General features: G+C 42.3%; 1 protein-coding gene across 1 annotated transcript; it reads left to right on the top strand.

Moving 5' to 3' along the window:
* Window positions 1-973: 973 nt before the first annotated feature.
* Window positions 974-15,343, top strand: MOSPD1 (motile sperm domain containing 1). Its single transcript, XM_086470166.1, has 6 exons — window positions 974-1,014; window positions 6,271-6,527; window positions 6,711-6,786; window positions 10,056-10,282; window positions 12,181-12,342; window positions 14,768-15,343. Exons 2-6 carry the CDS (start codon window positions 6,374-6,376, stop codon window positions 14,797-14,799), a joined length of 651 nt encoding a protein of 216 aa, XP_086326292.1. The 5' UTR covers window positions 974-1,014; window positions 6,271-6,373; the 3' UTR covers window positions 14,800-15,343.
* The last annotated feature ends 2,795 nt before the right edge of the window (window positions 15,344-18,138 follow it).

The raw sequence follows: 18,138 nt of genomic DNA, 5'->3' as shown, positions 1-18,138 counted from the left end.
ACCTTAAAGCTGGTGATGATCTTATGCTGCTGGGTTTTTTTTTATTACTACACAGGGCTTAACTGCCCCTGTCAGGAGGAAAAAAAAAAAAAAAAAAAAGGCAAGACAGTGGATACTGCATACAATGAGCTGAAGTCCGTAACAGCTTAATTTAATAAAAACTCATTAAGAAGAATATACAACAAACGTAACAGCAAAACAAACGGTGTAGAGATCACACGCCCCACTCCAGCTGTACCGCTGCACGATCCGAGGATCACGAAGGTACGATCCCGCCGTTACCAGCCCCACTCCGCCCTCCGGCCAGGCGAGACACGCCGGCCCTTCCAGCCGCAGGAGCTCCGGGTCACCGGCAAGATCGCGCCGAGCTGCAGCTCCGGAGCCGCGTCTCAGGCGAGCCCAAGGCGGGTTCGGGCACCCGCACGCCAGGAAACACAGAGCCCCAAGGTCAAGGGCACCGGGAGGGGCCAGCAGCCCTTTCGGGAAGGGCTCAGAATCCATTAAATGAGATCAATTATTCTTAAAAAACGACTTCCCGTTCGAGAGGACAGCCGGGCGGCTCGCAAAACCCCCCGCTTCCCGCCACCGGGCCTCCCCTCGTTTTGCCGTCCGGGGAGCGCAGGCCGCGGTGCTCCTCTCCCCTCCCCACGGCGCCGGGATTCCCCAGAAGGGCAGGGCGGCGCGGCGCGGCGCGGCCCGGCCCTAGACCGCCGGCTAGCGGAAGGCCCCGTCACGTCTCCGCAGGGAGCAGGGAGGCAGCCGAAGCCCAAGGCCCCGAGGCCGGGGTCTGCCCCGCCACCCGGCAGCCACGCAAACATGGCGGCGCGACGGGCGGGGCTGGCGGCGGGCGAGGGGCGGGGCCCCGTGACGTCTCGCGGCTCTGGCCGGCGGCGGGAGCCCACCGCGCTCCCGGCAGCCATAGCGACGACGCTACCTGCAGTGACGGGAGCAGGCGGGGGGGCGGGCGGACAAAGGGGGCGCCGCGCGAGCCCGCACCCAGCGGCTCCGGAGGGGGTGAGTTCGGGGCGGAGAGGCGCCGCGCGACACCCCGGGACGGGGCGCGGGGCGGACGAGCGACACCCCCGCGGTGATCAGGCGGCCCCGGGCCGGGCGGCGAGGGGCCCTGACAGGCCGGGCCTCCCCTCCGCCCCGGCCGGGAGCGCGGGGCTGTCCCCCGGCGGCGACAGCTCTCGCCGCGCCGGCTCGGGCGGGAGTGCTGGCGGAGCCCGGCGGCCGCGGCCCTTCCCCTCGGCGGGGCCGTGAGGAGGAGCGGGGCGGCGGCCGCCCTCCGAGGCCCCGGCGGCGCGGCGCCGCCTGCCCGGCCTGGCCCCTCACACCGACGGGGCTCCTGGGCGGGGAGCGAGGCAGCCGGAGCCGGGCTGTGCGGCGGGGGCCGGGGCTGGGGAGTGAGTGCGGGCCGGCCGCCGGTGGGGACGGGGCTCGGTTGAACTTGGCCCGACGTGTGGCTGGGGAAGGGATGCGGGACGGTGCCGGTGCGAAGGTGCCGGCTGCGTTACGGGCAGGGCAGAGCAGAGGCTGTGGAGGGAGGCCGTCAGAGCGCAGCTGCCTCAGCCTTTATCTGCTGCTCGTTGTTGGAGAACAAAGAGGATCAATTAAGTGCGTGCTGTTACTGCTGTTTCTCTGCCTTCGGTAGGTGCGCTTTGAGAGTCGAATTGGAATGCCCTTCTTCCCGTCATTCTCTGAGGAAGAAGTGTTTTTTCAGTTAATCGATGGCATCTTGGCATTTGAGCTGAGTATTTGGACCTGGACTGAGACGGGAAAAGGCCTCATAGCACTAATCAGCACAATACACGTTTAAAAAGCAGCCAGTTTAGTACATTAAACGCAGCCTCTCTTTTCTGAGACTGAAGCAGATGTGCCCTTCAAAGTCTTCCATAGGATTCTTCTGAGACATATAGTAGAATGGATCAGAAGCAACGCACAGCTGTTACTTCATTTTTCCCTGCTTTTGCATGTCTCTTAATTGCATTTGAATACATTTTTTTGTTACTGTCACCTTTTCAGTATTTGAAAAAATAAAGGAAAAAAATAATGTGGTCCTAATAAATTTTGCTGTCAGTATCAGCGCGATTTAAGCATGTTGCAGTCATACATGCTAATATGTAACACTCTGAGACTATTTCATTTTACAGCATCCTGGAGACAGTTACTAATTACATTTCTCATCATCCTGTAGAGGTAAACAGTAGCATATTTTGGCCCAGGCTTTGCGAAGTATCAGAGTAGTTCTGCCAGTTTAAATGTGACTGTCCGCCTGCTTAAATACTTTGCAGAATATGTGCCTTTGTAGATTAGCAAATTGAGGTGAGGTTAACTGACTTGCTCAAGGTCATGGAGTGTCTAGTGACAGAGTTAGCCATAATGGAATCTGGCCATCCTGGGTCTGTGCTCCAGTCATTGGATGACTCTCCCGAATGATTGCAGGTAGTTTAAACATTGGTTTGCGTAAGTGCACGTTAAGGCCTTCAAAAACTTTTGGAGAAACAAAATGTTAATATATCTGCTTCAGATCATGTGCTTATATGTAGCTTAAAGCAATTGCTCAGCTTGACATAGGAGGGAATTTTCTAGAAGACTTTGTGGCTTCATTTGTAAATATGTGCTCAAAAGGCATCAATTGAGTATATAGTGTGGAAAGGCTTATTGTGTAGATTTATAGGGTAGATCTTGAGAAATAACAAAAATAGATTACACTGTAATTAGACAATTTTTAAAAGGAGAATGTGGAGACTATGACTGTAAAGAGGTTATCTTCTGAATAAAGTGTTTACCAGATGACATTCTGTAGAGTTATTTGCAGTTGTTAGGAGAAAAAAACAACCAACAAGCACACTCAGTGATGAGGCTGTTGGCAGTTAAAATGGGAACAAAAAACTTCCTCGCTTGATTTATTTTTTCAGCAGATACTTGTTAAATAAAAACAAGTCACAATTGGTGTTATTTCTGACCCTAGAGAGAAGAACGTTTCGCTTGGTGTTTTTCTCTGTCAGGTTAAATTTATGAAGAAAGGGATTTCAAAGGGAACGCTGGCAGATCTGTGCTATTGTGACACCAGCAGTATATATTTAGTAACTTAAGGAAGGAAAGATCCTTATTGTGCTAAAAAAAATAAAAATCAGTGACAATTGTTTGTCTGGACTTCAAAGAGCATTGGAAGGCAAGCCGGCGTTGTTCAGATGTTGCACTTTGGCCCGTGTCCTGTAATGAGCATTGCATTTGATGGATTCCTGCACCTGCGGGGAGTTTCTTTGGCGGTACTAGGAGAAGCCCATTTGCCCAGTGTAGGTCACGGAGTTTTGACCACAGATCTTGGGTTTGTGCAGGTTTGTTTGTGCTTACCGTTCTGTTCTGCAAGTGATCATGGTGACTGTTGGCTACCAACTTTAGTGATCGTCGTGAGAATCCGCAGCACTGCAAGGCACAGCGTAGAAGAGCCGCAGTCAAGTTGCTTTTAAATGAACTGGCTGGGGCACCGAGGGCAGCCAGCTGTAGCCTTATTCTGAACAGAGCACTGCTTTAGGGTTAATCTGTGCAGAGAAGTTGTGGCGATACAGACTTTCTCTGGAAAAGCCTTTGCAGTTTTTTTTGTTGATGAGCGCTGTATGAATGGTATGCTCTTGTTAATTAATTAATTAACCATCACATCTTCCCAACGTCTGTATAGTTTGTAATGCAGTCTTGGGGACAAGTGCTTTTACTGCTGTCACTTGGTGAGACATCCCAACAAGGTGACTTCTGAGCCAAAAAGAATGCTGGTTGCTTGCTTTCAAATCTGGAAGTTTGTATGCTGAATGACACTGCTGTGTCAGCAAACGTGTCTACTGTAGGCCTGGGTTTGCCATATTTTTCTTTTGCCAGTTTGAGCAGTAACTTCTTATCCAGCCAAGTTAAATAAGAAGAGGAAGCAATATGGGCTATACTTCGTAAGATTTCTGGCTTTCCACGTGCACGTCATGGAATCCTGGAAGGTTTGTGCACTGTGTTTTCAACGGATGCCTAAGGAAAATGAGGCTGTTAATAGGCTTAGTGATCCACACCTCCACTGATGTTGGGATTTGTGAGTTTTTGGACACCTAAACAGTCGCCGCTGGCTGAGCTGAAGAAACTGGACTTTTGGTATGATGCCAGGAATCAGAATGAGACACGTGCAGTATTTAAATACAAAACTTAAAACATCAAAATAATACTAATTATTCTAAAGAATATTTTTTAAAATGTATTAAATATAGTCACTTAAAAATGTCTATCAGTAGTTTGCTATTGGTTGTACAGTAGTTTAAAACATTAACTAGGAAAAACCAACTTGTTAATTTCAAAGATTGCCTAGATTTCTGTTACACATAGTGTATGCAGTGTAGGTATGTATGAGAACCAAAGATTCTCACATATGCTTACTGCACACTCCATCGAGCTGATTTCTGTATTAAAAAAAGATAATTCTTAATCTGCCTATGAGAAGTTTCAAAAGAAGTTATTTTGTATTCCTACAAGCTGGCATTTTTTTCACATTAGCTCTTTGTATAGGCTTAATATGTTTGAGTGAAACAATGAATCTCACTTTGCAATAGTACATGAAGTTGTTCAAGAAATAATGCTTACACTTGGAGCACAAAGCGATTTCAGAGTCTGTTAATTCTTATGAAACAAGAGGGATTCACCAAAATTCTAAGAAGCACTCGGAACCCAAATTGCCACTTACAGAGCTATTTCTTTTTCTAGACTTTTCTTAATAAGGTAGTAGAACATCAACTTGGAACAGTATCATTGGGGATTTGTTTTCAGAATATTATTAGCAGCGTTTCAGTGAACTGGAAACAAACCTGTGCTCTGAACAGAAACTAGATCTTGGGGAGAGACATTCCAGTGAGAGCCATGAATTTAAATTCTACAGGGATGATTTGCTGGTTTAAAAAATAAATAAATTTAAAAGCTTAGTTTGCAAATAAGAATCGGAACCTGTAAATCTAAAGATATGACAGGTGTACTCTGGTAAACACCTAAACTTGTGTTTTGAGTATGAAACATGTATCTGGTGCTTGGAAGTATGAACATCACGATGTTTAGAATGCAAAAATAAACATTTGGTTTTGAGTGTTTGTAATACTAGGGCTATTTGCCACTAGAAAGTTTGGAACTAACCTTAAGGTGCAAGCCATCAGTTTGTTAGACTGGAGAACAGCCGAAACGGACCTTGTTTTATAAAGCCTCATTGGAAGTTGAAATGACAGCAAATGAGTCAGTAAGAAATTTTTGTTCTTCTAATATTTTCTAGTGCAGAATAAAATAAAGTCTCAAAGGACACCTTCAGTTTGTAATTAACCCATAGGAGCAACAGTAAAATAGGACGTTCTTGGGGGAAAAAATAGCTGTTTCACTATGTTTTGTCTGTAGTGTGTAAAGTCAGTGGTACGTGTGCTGAGGAGTCTGGCCTTAATTTCGTTTTATGAATTACATTTGGGATTGTTGCCTGCTCAGGTCATGGGTTCTGGTTTTAGTTGTGGAACATCGCTCAAAAAAACCCAGAACTGTGAGGTGGCAGAGGGAGAATTATGATGGTTGTGCTTTGGTTTGAGACAGTGGTGGTAGAAAGCCTGCCTTATTTTTTTAATCAGATGGTAAATCCCAGATCTGTTTGGTATCATTCATCCCAGTTATTTTCCAAGTTGCTGCCTGTAACTACCGTGCAATTGTAACAAGAGTTGAGTTTAAACAAGGTGTGAAGGTGTTCCCCATTCTTTTGTTCTGAATCTGGGATTAGACATACCTCAGTGCCTATGTGAGCAGATACCTAAATTATTACCTCATCCGGGAAGGTCACTGCTGAGAGATTCCTCCCTAAACGGTGACGACTGCTGCCTCACATCTTTGTGTTTCCTCATTTCTGCTCTGTTTTTTTCTCAGATGTTAGTGTCCTGAGGCAAGGAGGGGATATCTTTTTGTTGTGGTTCAATTTGTGTTGCTAGGACCCAGCATAAGCAAGCGCTTAGTCCCTAGTTGTGGACTGGGACCCCAAAATGCTGCCATGATACACTGAAGAGGTGGTTATCCATTTATTTTATAGCTGTTAAATAGATGGAAACCCGATGCAATTTTTTTTTTCTATTTCCATATGTTTGAAGGAACTTAAGTAAAGGTAGATTCATAACCAAGCATCATGTTCTATATTTTTACACCTTTGTTGACTGCCTCAGTTTGGTATAGACTTAGGGAAATAATCTTCTTGCCTTTTCTCTTTTTTTTCCCCTTTAGAATTGCCAAAATGCTTTGGAATTCTTAAACGATTTGAAAACTGAAGTCTCTGAGGATACAAAATCATAAGAACACAAGAAGCAGCAAGGAGGATTCAGTGCCAATGCAGCAACAAAGAAGACAGCCAGAGTTAGTGGAAGGAAATCTTCCTGTTTTTGTCTTTCCTACAGAACTTATATTTTATGCAGATGACCAGTCAACACACAAGCAGGTGTTGACTCTGTATAACCCCTATGAGTTTGCCTTAAAATTCAAAGGTGGGTTTCTTAGGTTAAGTTCTATTTAAGGGTTAGTTGGTGATCTTGAACAGTCCAATTATAATTCATGTAACAAGTTGTATTTGTGACAAAACCAAACTTGTGTCTTTGCCTACATTTGTTGCTGAAGGTAGTGAGGCATTAATTAATGATTTGTTACCACTGCTGTCCTTTTCGTTGCAGTTCTTTGTACAACTCCAAACAAATATACGGTGGTTGATGCTACTGGTGCAGTGAAGCCTCAGTGCTGTGTTGATATGTGAGTACAAGTTCGTTGTTTTTTTATCTTTTTCTAGTCTATGACATTTCGTTATCTTAATGTCTTTTATTATTTAAGAGGTAGTAAATGACAGCATGCATAGTATAAAATAAGTTGGATAAAGATGTATTTTCCTAATCTCCTGTATTTTTGTGGCCATCTGGTCTTTGCTATTCTTTCAGTCTGGGGCAAAGGTAAGTCACGATATTGGGAGATATTTCCTTCTTTAATTTTGTCTTTAGGCATAAATAAAAGGCTAGTAAATGCATCCTGTAGTATAGTTTGTAAACCAGCAGCGAGAGTAATACGAGCCTCCTCCGAGTACTTTTTTGTTAGAAATAACAAGAAAAGCAGGACCCCCAGGGCTGGGATTTCTTTGTGAGAAATACTTGTTTGCAGATTGGCAAAATGAAAGTGTATGTGGCTCTACTGAGCACACTTTCCTGGGCCATGCTTAATAAAGATACTTTTGCCTACCTTTCACCCCAAACGCCTCTCTTGTTCTCAGATCTCTCTGTCTCCCCTTTACCTGTTTCTCCTGTCAGGTCCCAACCCAATAACAGAGAAAATAAGAAGGCTGGCTAAGTGACCACAATAATGTGTAGGGTCTGTAGGCTGCTACAGTTTGAAGCAGAGTAGGTATATAAGCTAAAATAGACCAACTTTTTTCATCTTCCATTTGCCACATTATTTCTGTGCTGATGTACAGATACAGCTAAAGAAAGCATTAAGTACCTAGACGAGCAGACTGAGCTTTCTGAATAGACATTTGTGAACTGTAAAACACCTTCTGGAATCTCTGGCTAACAAATGATCATATGCAAAAAGCTCTGCTGTTGAATGATCTGTCTTTTGTCAGATAAATAATGCTGTGCTTGGGGAATGGCTCTTTCCTGTAGACTGTTTTCCTTAGGTGTAATTTGGAAAATTCCAAGGACTCACCAAATATAAGGGAAGTTTAAAACACAGACCTAAAGAGTTTAAGTGGGCAGGGGCAACAACCCTAAAAATGGAACAAAACAGGTCAGAATATACCAGTGTATCAGTGAGCTATTCCAGTCTTTAGCAGACATTTACACAATCTTGATTACGTTTGGTTAATCTTATACTAATGTATTTTATTAAATAAAGGAAAGTAAGACATATGTGCATTTCCACAGGATTCTTTTTTGTGCATCAAAACCCCCATCCCATTCCAATGGTTGCTGCCTAAGGGCAGCGTTTACTGTTAGGATATGAGCAGTACTGTGCAAGTATGGCCATTTGCCAGATAAACAGATATTCTACAGAGCTTCCAATTATGCAATGGTCTCTAAAAAGAAACAGGAGAATGGATCTGTTTATAAGGGTCTGCAGAAAATATCTCTTTGCTTGGCAGCAGATGCGTGTTCTCATAGCACAGTGTTATGCAAAGATTCTGTTTAGGTTGGTGGTTAGTACCATGGTACTAAGAGTAGAAACAAAAATTTAAAAGGAAGTGTTAAAGGAAGAAATAAGAGTTGAATCTGCTGTTCTGATATGCTGAGAGTTGTATGAATTAGGATTGTTGGGGGGGAAAAAGCCTTTTGTTTTAGTGAAGGCAGTTGCCCAGCCAACACTCAGTGTGCTGAAAGCCTGTCATAAGCACACTCTTTTGTCTCTGAGGTGACGTAAAATGGCGTTCCTGCAGCCTTCTTGCTTGGGGGATGACTTAGTCTCTGTTTCCGTGTTGGTCTGTTCAAACTAGATACCGGTTACAAGCACTGGCTACGTGTTAATGATTGTAGGTATCTTGACGTGATAGAGTTCCTTTAAATGAAGACTGAAGCACAAAAATCTGTTTCTTGCAGTGTTTTAATGTATATATTATCACAAAGATAGGTTTCTTGAAGCAATTTTAAGACTACTATCCTGTATTACTAAGGGTAGAATCCTTTTTTTCCCCTCAGGAGATGGCAACCTTCTTGAAGCCAAATCACTTGTATGTAGGTATTTTTTCAGATTAGCTATTGTTATCTTAGAAATTTAAATTGCCTTTCACAAAAAATGTTTTCCACTTTGGAAAAATAATTAAAATCCATATTAATCCTAAGAATTAATGTGACTTCAAAACCTAGGTGTTCTAGCTTTTTAATGCTAGATACGTGTTTTCATAATGAATCATAAATGTGGAGAGGAGGCAGTCAAGCAGAGCACTGCTCAGAGCTCTGTATTGCCTTTGATCAGTGTTATTGTAAAACTGTGCCTTTTGTAGGTCCCCCATACATATTTTTTTTTCCCCATGAAATGCCATAAAACTAGAAAGAATGCAACAACTATCCCCCTGTCTTATTGTTGAAGCCATCTTGGTCAACATATTCAAAACAGTAGAGCAACAGAGTGGTTGCTGGACAGTGAGAAGGTTTACCAAGAAAATAACTGACTCTCTAGCTATAACTCAGAAGATACGCCTACCCTGCAGTCCGAGTTCTGATTGCAGCTTATGTAGCTACACCTGGTATCACTCTCGGTAACTAGTGAAGGATCTGCAGCATCATGCATTTCAATGCAGGCTACGAAATGTGCTCTAGGTAGCTAGATTGATGAGCAAAGCTCTGACAGCACAGAGCTCTGCTATTGGTATCCAGATTTACTCCCTGAAAGACAGGTGAGAAATGTTTCTGTAGATGCATAGCTCTCATTTTTACTGCACTGTTACATGCTCTTAATGGTGGGCTTCTGATTTTGAAAATGCCTTTGCATCTAGCTGACTCTTGTCCGTAGAGGGAAGGAGTTTTCCTTCTGAGAAAGTATAATTCTAAAGCTTTGAGCCTGGTTTCCTCACAAACCTAGGCTTTTGCCATCACCTGTCTAAGTGTTTGGCAGTCCTCCTTTTCTTCTTTCCTTCCCTGTCCACTCCAGTCTCCCCATACCTTTTAAAGTCGTTGGCCAGTGTCAAAAAACTTTGATAAAAGAGGAAGCATCTTTCAGATAATTGATGTTTCATGCAAATTGGCAGCTTGGCCTCAGATTGAGGGAAAGGTGTGCTTGAGATAAAGAATTAATTGTTCTTTTTGGCCGGCCAATTGGAGCATGTATATTTGGGAACAAGAGCGAACATAAAGAGGAGGGAGAGAAGGCAGGATCAAATCTTCAAGAGCATTGAGTGATGTAGGACATAGCGGGGATCTGGACTATTTCAGTTTACTTGTGTGGGGGAAAGGGGGAAACATTGGGGTGTAGGATGTAATTCCACAGGAGACATGCTTCTTATTAGTTCCTCTGTTTGAAAATGTTGTTTTCCTCTGCAGTGTGATTCGTCACAGAGATGTTCGGGCTTCTTACTATGGTGTGATAGATAAATTCCGTCTACAAGTGTCCGAGCAGAGCCAGAGGAAAGCATTAGGGAAAAAGGAGATTATTGCTACTCTACTCCCATCTGCAAAGGAACAACAACAACAAAAGGAAGAGGAGGAAAAACGAATAAAAGAACACCTGTCTGAAAGTGTCTTTTTTGAGCAGACTTTGTGTCAACCAGGTAGCTGAAATCTTTTACCCCTCCTGTCTTCTGAATCAATTATAAGTAGCTCAAGTGACTAGAAAGACTAGACTAAAATAAATCTTAAAATAATTCTTTTTACTTACCTGTAAGACTACTGTCATTATCGTTGGGGGATGATAGTGCCGAAGAACCCAAGCTATGGCTGTTCTGCTTATGCTGTCTTGATTAATCGAGACCCTTTGCTGCCCCACGTTTGCATGTCCTACCTGGCAGGGTTCATTCTCTATTCCTCTGGTGCAGAGCTTCTGTTACAGTATGGGAATTTATCTGCAAAAGGATTGTGGTTATTTTTCCTGTGGGCTCTTTCAGAACATATGCCCCTTCTGAGTTTCTTCCAAACCCTTAATCCTCCATTTCCTGATGAGCAGGAAATATTGCCAAAACATCTTCTAAAGTGCTCCTTGTTCTGCGCCATCCCCTTTGTCTGTCTCACAAGTATGGAAAAGCACAGTTGCTCGCTGAAAACTCCTTGCACGTTTTGTATGTGAGGAAGCAAGTCAACAGTCTGGAGCAAAACCTGGACTGAACAGTTGAATTGAAGTAAGGGGGGATATAAAAAGTACCGCGTTCTAGCAGAACTGAACCTAAAGTGATTCTTGACTTGACAGTCTACCTTCTTGTTACTTTTACTGATTTATACTGTAATATTCTTGCCACCGTTTTATTTTTCATGACAAGAACAAAAATCAGTTCCAGAAAATAGATGAACCAGCTTGAGAGTGTTCCTTTTGTCAAAACCAAACTGTTTCACTGTTCATGTACAGTTTGACTGGTGAAACACCGTTTACTAAAAAAACCTCAAGATGGGTATTAGGAGGATACACAGTTTAAGCAAACATACAAGATCTCTGGGCTCACTAAACGAAGTTTTGCTCTGATAGTTGTGCTGGTACAGAGGGTTTGAACCATTCTGAACAGTCTGATACTGGTCTTAATTCAAATGCTCTTTCTCTGCTTAAAAACCTCATTGACTACATTGTGTTGCTTGCTTACAGAAAAACAGCTACAGTCTTTGCATATAACATGCAACCTAGAAATAACAGATTTATGGAATTAAAATAGGACACATGTTGCAAGTCACTGAGGATAGAAACACTCGCTAAAAACTTTGGCTGATTTCCAGTGGGTGTTAAGAATTTGGTTAGAGGTATTCAACTAAGATGTTAACAGCTCTTTTCAAAGGTTACACAGTGTGCCTTTGAGTAGGTTCCGGCTGTTAAACTGCAGTGCAGTGACAGTTCTCTATAGTTTGCATTTCCTTATTCTGCTGCTATTGGACTGTCAGAGTGGTTCATTCACAGTTTTTAAAGTAGGAGTGAAATATTACTAATTTGTGGCATATAAACTGGTTCTGGCAGGTGCAGCCTTTGAATCCTCTAAAGAAAGAAGGGGAACTCATCTGGCCCAAGAACCTGTGCTCTTGGTATAGCCAGGTTTTGCTCTGGAGGTATAAGCAGCGATCTGCCCGTGCAGCTCTTTTAGGTGTTCTTTTCTAATTGATTACTAACCACTGAAGGAACATACCAAGGAACGGAGTCAGGATGTGTGGTGAAACCTCAAGGGTTGCTGAAACATCCAGCTGTCATGAGTGTGTATATATAGCTACTGCGCCTGGCAGGCTGTGTCCCTCCAGAAGGGAGGGGTTTGGGAAGTCATGTGAAAACAACTCCCAGCATCAGCACAGGGAGCAGCCTTCTCCACTGCAGAATGCAGAGACTTTAGAAGGGTGGGTTTAAGAGTTGTTTTCCACCCCCTCCAAACTTCAAAGGGAAAAGAAAACCTCAGGATATTGCAGCTCCAATGTGCTGCAAACATTTTTGCAGAATATTTAACACTTAGATGTTCCTTACAGTTGGTTCTATCTTGTTTTTCAGAAAACAGAACTGCCTCGTCGGGACCTAGTTTACTGACAGTCTTCCTAGGAATAGTGTGTATTGCAGCACTAATGCTACCTACATTGGGGGAAATGGAATCCCTAGTGCCTCTCTACCTCCATTTAAGTGTGAATCAAAAGTTAGTAGCTGCTTATGTTCTAGGTAAGTATTTTGGATTTTGTAAATGTTTTCTTGCAACTTCTGTGATTTGGAAAACTTCTATGTTTGCCAGTGGCTTCAGGAAACTTGATAGAGACAAAGTACCATGTTACGTTTTGGTTTGCATCTCCACTTGTATATTAACTTGCAGCCATAGTGATATCAGAGTAAATTATTTATTGTAAGTATTTTAGTTGATCCTTATTATATACAAGCCCCTACATGTTAATTTTGCCTTCATTTGATGACTGGCCAACTGTAGTCGTCTGCCAACAAAACTGAATAGATTGTGCTGTTTCTTATTCTTACATTGGAATAGAGAGCTACTCTGTTGCAGAACCTAGATCTTTTCTGTTATGTTGTCTCGCTCTCCAACCCAGATGAGCTGGTCTGAAAGGCTCCGTTCACTACCTTCTTGATAAGTGGTTGAAATGTGTAGAAATCAGTTGTTAGAAATCCTTCCTAAGAGACCGCCACCACACACAGTTCTTCCTAATTTGTAACTTGCTCCTAAGTTAGCAAGCACAGATAAGCTGCATGTTTCATTTGTTATGACTATTTCAGATTTGAAGAACAGTCACACTAAACTCAATTCTCCTGCCCCACTACCTGGCAGAAATGAGGATTTAAAGGAAAGGAGCTAGGCAGCTTCAGACTGATAGCTAGAGGTGTGGTAGCGATGGGAAAAGGTGCGACTTCTCGGTGTTAATGCACACGTTAGTTGACTGGCTGACTCACGCCAGTCAGACTGCTGAAACGGTTTGAGAACTCACGTGTTGCTCTTTGTCTGAGCTGGTGGTGATGGATTTTCGGATCAGGACCTTGCAGCAATCCTTTCTTTGTTTTAACCTCTAGTTTTGAAAATTGTTCCGGTTTCTGCTGGTGCAACTATGGTATTAAACCGTTTGACTTTGTACATTTGCAACAGCTTAACCTGTTCCTAGATTCACTATGAAGTTCCTACAGGTTTTGATTCCTTTGGTAGCAGCGGTTTTTGTGTTCATGAAAAGATTCTTCCATGTGCAACTTTTGCTGGTGTAGAACATTGATTGCTCTTGAGAAGATGAAACCGCTTTCTTCCACAATGAAGTACAACTGGGTTGTGTAGCACTTCATTGAAAAGGGAGGTTAATACTGCACCAACTGGGCTGTGCAGCATTCAAGAAGTATTTTCTTTACAGAACCGAGTTAAACCCTTTATGGCCTGAAAGTCCCTACGCAAGTGATAAAGGCTGTCCTGTAGCACCTTCCAGGAGCCTCTGTTGTGACTCTGCGATGATTTAGATAATCTAAGCTGAGGCCTCGAGCAGTTGCAGTAGTGCTGCTTGTCTGGGCTAATACAGACCTTAGGAAATAGCTGAACTGTAATTCCTCTTTAATGGATAAATTCCTTGTCTAATGGAAGGCAGCATTACAACTCTGTTCTGTCTTCAAATTCCTTATAAAGTACAGAAGTTAAATCAGCGTGTAGATGGCAGGACAGTAAAATAGAAATTTCTTTATCTGTGGTGAGATCTGTGGGCTTTAGCTAAGCTCCCTGCAGTGAAAGGCTGTTATATTCACATCATCTGAGCCCGCAAGAAAGTGAGGTTGCTTAAGAACTGATAAATTACTATTTTGATGTTGCGTAAGGTTGGAATTCAAGGAGCCCTAATGTTTTTCCATACACCTCTTTGCCTTGTGCAATGTAACTCACAGCTAAGAACTTGCAAGTTTGTACTTTTTCCCGTATCGGCACAGAATTAAAGGGAACTTTTCCATGTGTCACAGGCAGGTTTATTAGCCCTGCATTTCCTGCTTTCATCTGTTATTAATTGCTTTTAACCTCAGTCAGAGCAGTTCTTTTTTTTCCCCTCCCTCTTTAAAGGTTACAACAAAGAATCTGTAGAAAGCTCTCTGTGCGGGCTGGCAGGGAAGCTTAACATCTTTGTCTAAAACTAGTCTTTGATCAGTTACTCTGCACAGAGCAGAAACAAAAATGTCTGGAGCCTTCAGCTGCTCTGCCTTACTGATGATTTGGCATTTGAATTGCACTGCTCAGAACTAGCCCCCATGAAAGCTGTTGGCTCGTGTGCTGGTGTTACACTTACCCAAGTGAAAACCTCTGTTAAGATTTTACAGTAGTGAGATCAGTAATTGTTTGGAGCATTTATGGCTTCTACTTAGTTATTAGATATACTGCACTTCAGTGTTATTTTGTTTTGGTTTTTTGTTTTGTTTTTTACACAGTTTTTGCTACATCAAAATTTGGAGCAATACTTCTAATATTTAAGTTATTTTTTTTAAGTTAAATTATGTATAAAAAAATTTCATTCTGTATGTATTTCTGCCCTTTTGCCTTATTTTCTGGCCTGTGACAGGGTAAACTGCCTTTAAATGTTTTATTCAGTGAAATTGAAGCATTTTGTTCTTAATTCTTGTCTTTCAGGTCTCATCACCATGGTTATCTTGAGAACATGAGCAATGAGTTAATAGGATGTCAAACACCTTACTGTATATTCACATCATGAATGTGGACTGCCTTTTACTCCCATCTGGCTCATTAAGATGCTAGCAAAACTGTTCAGTGATTTAAGATACCTTCAGAAGTGTAATATATTTTAACGATGTATAATAAATGAAAGACTCAAAGCACTTTTCGGTGCTTCTGTAACAGACAGCTATGAAATGTTCAGTGATACCTGTGAAAAATAATTTGAAAAACTTTTATATCTACGCCTACTGTAAAAAATCCTTATTAAAGCAACATTTGTTATTTTTAGTCTATGTTCACATCAGTGCGTGATCACTATAAAAGCAAACTGTCTCATGTAAAATGTTCGTTTGGTGTGTGGCTGTATGTGCCGAGGCTGGTGCATAACACTTCTGTATATGTACCAGAAGGCTGGGAGTCGTGACTAATCCTTGAAGAAAATGAAAACTTCCATCAGTGAAACTATGAAATAAACCATGGATTTCAGGTGAAGAGGTAATTCTCATATTCCTTACTTCATCGTTACCAATATATTGTTGAGTGCTCATTTTCTTACCTGGGGAAATAATTTCTGCAACAGCCATTTTGTATCACAACTGTAGACAATAAAAACAAGTTCTGTGATCAGATCCGTTCATTTCTTAGGGCTGCATGCAATAGGTGAACTAAGTGGCATTAACAGAAGTTGAACTCGCACTGCACGCTAATAGAAAAGTCACAGTTTTTTGTAGTTTAGAGACCAAACTAACTATAGCAACAAAGGCATTCCTCTATACCATCCCTCCCCCTGCAGCTGAGACGGGGGCTTTCTTTTGTGTCAGAAACTTCCGCTCAAATTCCAGTTTTATATTCTAGGTGAACATTTGTCTTGTTTCATGTAACGAGTATTTCCCTTCATTTGACGTTTCATTGTCGAGATGTTAAGCTGAAAAATACTTCTACTGAAGGGCCACTGTTGCTACATTTGATTCATACACACAAATCTTTGTTTATAAGAAATCTATAGAATATGTTCTGATTGTATAAAAAACGTTTTTGGAAATTAAACCTCCTTTCCCCCTGCATGTTATGGTCACTTTTCTGCTTATGCATGGAAGTACAAAGAAACCATGCAGGTAACAGTGTTGCTTAAAAAAAAAAAAAAAAAAAGGAGAAAGGTTGAATTTAAGTTGTTAATCACTGTACATTTTTTCTTATATATAAGTAAGTCTTCAAAGGGCAATAAAATGTTACTTTAGTTTGATTCTCAGAAGAACTGAGATTGTGTCATCTATCAGCGTCAGATGATAAACGTTAATGGTTTTAATAAAAAAAACCCCAAACTACTAACTAGTTTGAAGATGCTGAGTTCCAGAGCCTGCACTGCAGATGCAGTGCTTGTCCCCAGACACTGAGATAGAGTTTGGGTCACTGTTTTCCTGCCACTGTAGAGCTGCATTCTTGTAGCTTCACTGTTGTTGTTAAATACCTACATGGTTCATTCTGATTTTCATGAGGGGGTTTGACCTGCTGCTCCTTGAGGAAGGGCAAGGGAAGTGAACAGACGTTAGGGAGATAAACTGCCCTGTGGTACATTAGCCTGGCTGTTGTGTGTCAAGATACACATTTTACTGTGTCCAGGCTGATTTAAAAAAACCCAACCAAAACAAAACCCACAAAACCACCCTTTTCCCCCATATCCTGGAGTTCCAGTTGTGGGCGAGGATCGCGTTTTGCCAGGCACTTGCAGATGTGCACAGGAGAGAATCCCACAGGTAGGAGCTCAGAATCACTATAACCGAGTCTCGGCACCGGCAGACACCTTAGTCCTGCAGAGCCGTGCACGCGCAAGGGCAGAGACACAGGTGGCCCGCCTTCGTTTTCAAGGAATTTAAAGAGAAGCGATTGGTTTAGAAAAACACCTTGACCAAAGAAATCAGTAACAAAAGTTATCAACAACTAAAAAGACTAAAACATTGGACCATTTCTTTCTCAAGGGTGAGGAGCGATACACAGATAAAAAAAAAAATCAAATGCACATTGTAACTCAGCAGATGCAGATAAAACTGGTGCTGGGGCAAAATAAGCATGAGAAATGTGAATTTTGACTTCTTTCAACTTCAAGGAGCTTACAGCACACTGTATGATCACACATTTATTCCAGTGTTGGTAAAACAAGACCTGAGGGCAGGTTCAGTTCAGCGCTGTGAGGGGAATATATCAAATCATGTTACAGATGGTCACAGGGAGACACAAGTAAAATTTTACCAGGTGGATAGGCAAGATTTGTAAGATATTTTCTGATGCATATATATGTGTATATATGGTGCCAGACCTCTGGTACTTACTTAATAGGGTTATGGAAAACACTGAATGCCTTTAGAAATAAGACCTAAGACAGTGAATATGCCTCCTCTTAAAAACACTAGGAGAGAAAAAAAAAAAAGAAAAAAAAAAAAAAAAAGAGTTAAGCGTTCACATAATTTCCTATTCCTGACTCTTAACACAAACAAAACAGTCATTTCCTTGAAATGGCAAAATATTTTCAGCAGACAGTTAGGAAGGCTTTAAGATCATCCAGCAGAAACAACCATCGTGTTTACCCAGCACTTGCTGTGGCACCAGTAGCTCAAACAAAGCTGGCAGGCAGGAAGTGGGAGTGCTGCCGAGATCGCTTTCGTGAGCGTCACTCCTAGTAGCTACAGGCTTGGTACAGGATCTCCTCTAGATGTTTGCACTTGTCTGGATCAGAAAACGCTTGGACATCCTTATTTTCTTTAAAGGAATGAATCGCGGAATGCTTAAAACTACGACAGACCAAATATAACTGTTTCAGAGCTCCAGGGACGGACGAGGCTTTCAGATCGTTAGTTCATTTCACCAGGGATCGCAGGTGATGGAGCCCCACCAAGACTGGAGCAGCCTCACAAGGAGATCACCTGGAAACAGACCCAGTCCCTGCAAAGGGAAATGCTCAGCTGCTGCTGACATTTCTCAAAGCATGCCCCAGGAAGGTAACCAAGCACAGTGCCAGCTGGTAACAGTCACAGCTCTTATTTGAACAGCTTAAAACGGTGGCATTTGCAGCAGCTCCAAGAGAAACCCCTGCACAGAACTGTGCCTTCAACAACAGAGAAATCCTTCCTGGAATCAACTAGCTAAGAATTGTCAAAGCCAATCGCATGTCCTTTCATTTTATGTTCATATGTAGGAAGTATCTGATAACCAACAAGCTTAAACTGGAAAGAGGCTGCCAAATAGGTCTGACAATAAATCACCGTATTTTTGTCAATGTATACTTAAGATACTTGGCTTTCCTTGTAACAGCTTTCCTTCTAAACACCAAG

The sequence above is a fragment of the Leptosomus discolor genome, chromosome 9 (assembly GCF_034619465.1).
Source record: "Leptosomus discolor isolate bLepDis1 chromosome 9, bLepDis1.hap2, whole genome shotgun sequence".
NCBI lineage: Eukaryota > Metazoa > Chordata > Aves > Leptosomiformes > Leptosomidae > Leptosomus > Leptosomus discolor.
Note: the sequence above shows the minus strand (reverse complement) of the source record. Positions and strands in the feature narration are given on the sequence as shown.

Excerpts from the sequence above, each read along its gene's own strand:
- MOSPD1 (XM_086470166.1), top strand. The coding sequence starts at position 6,374 with ATGCAGCAACAAAGAAGACAGCCAGAGTTAGTGGAAGGAAATCTTCCT. Across the intron at positions 10,283-12,180 it reads GCAGACTTTGTGTCAACCAG|AAAACAGAACTGCCTCGTCG; the intron begins GTAGCTGAAATC and ends CTTGTTTTTCAG. Across the intron at positions 12,343-14,767 it reads AGTAGCTGCTTATGTTCTAG|GTCTCATCACCATGGTTATC; the intron begins GTAAGTATTTTG and ends CTTGTCTTTCAG.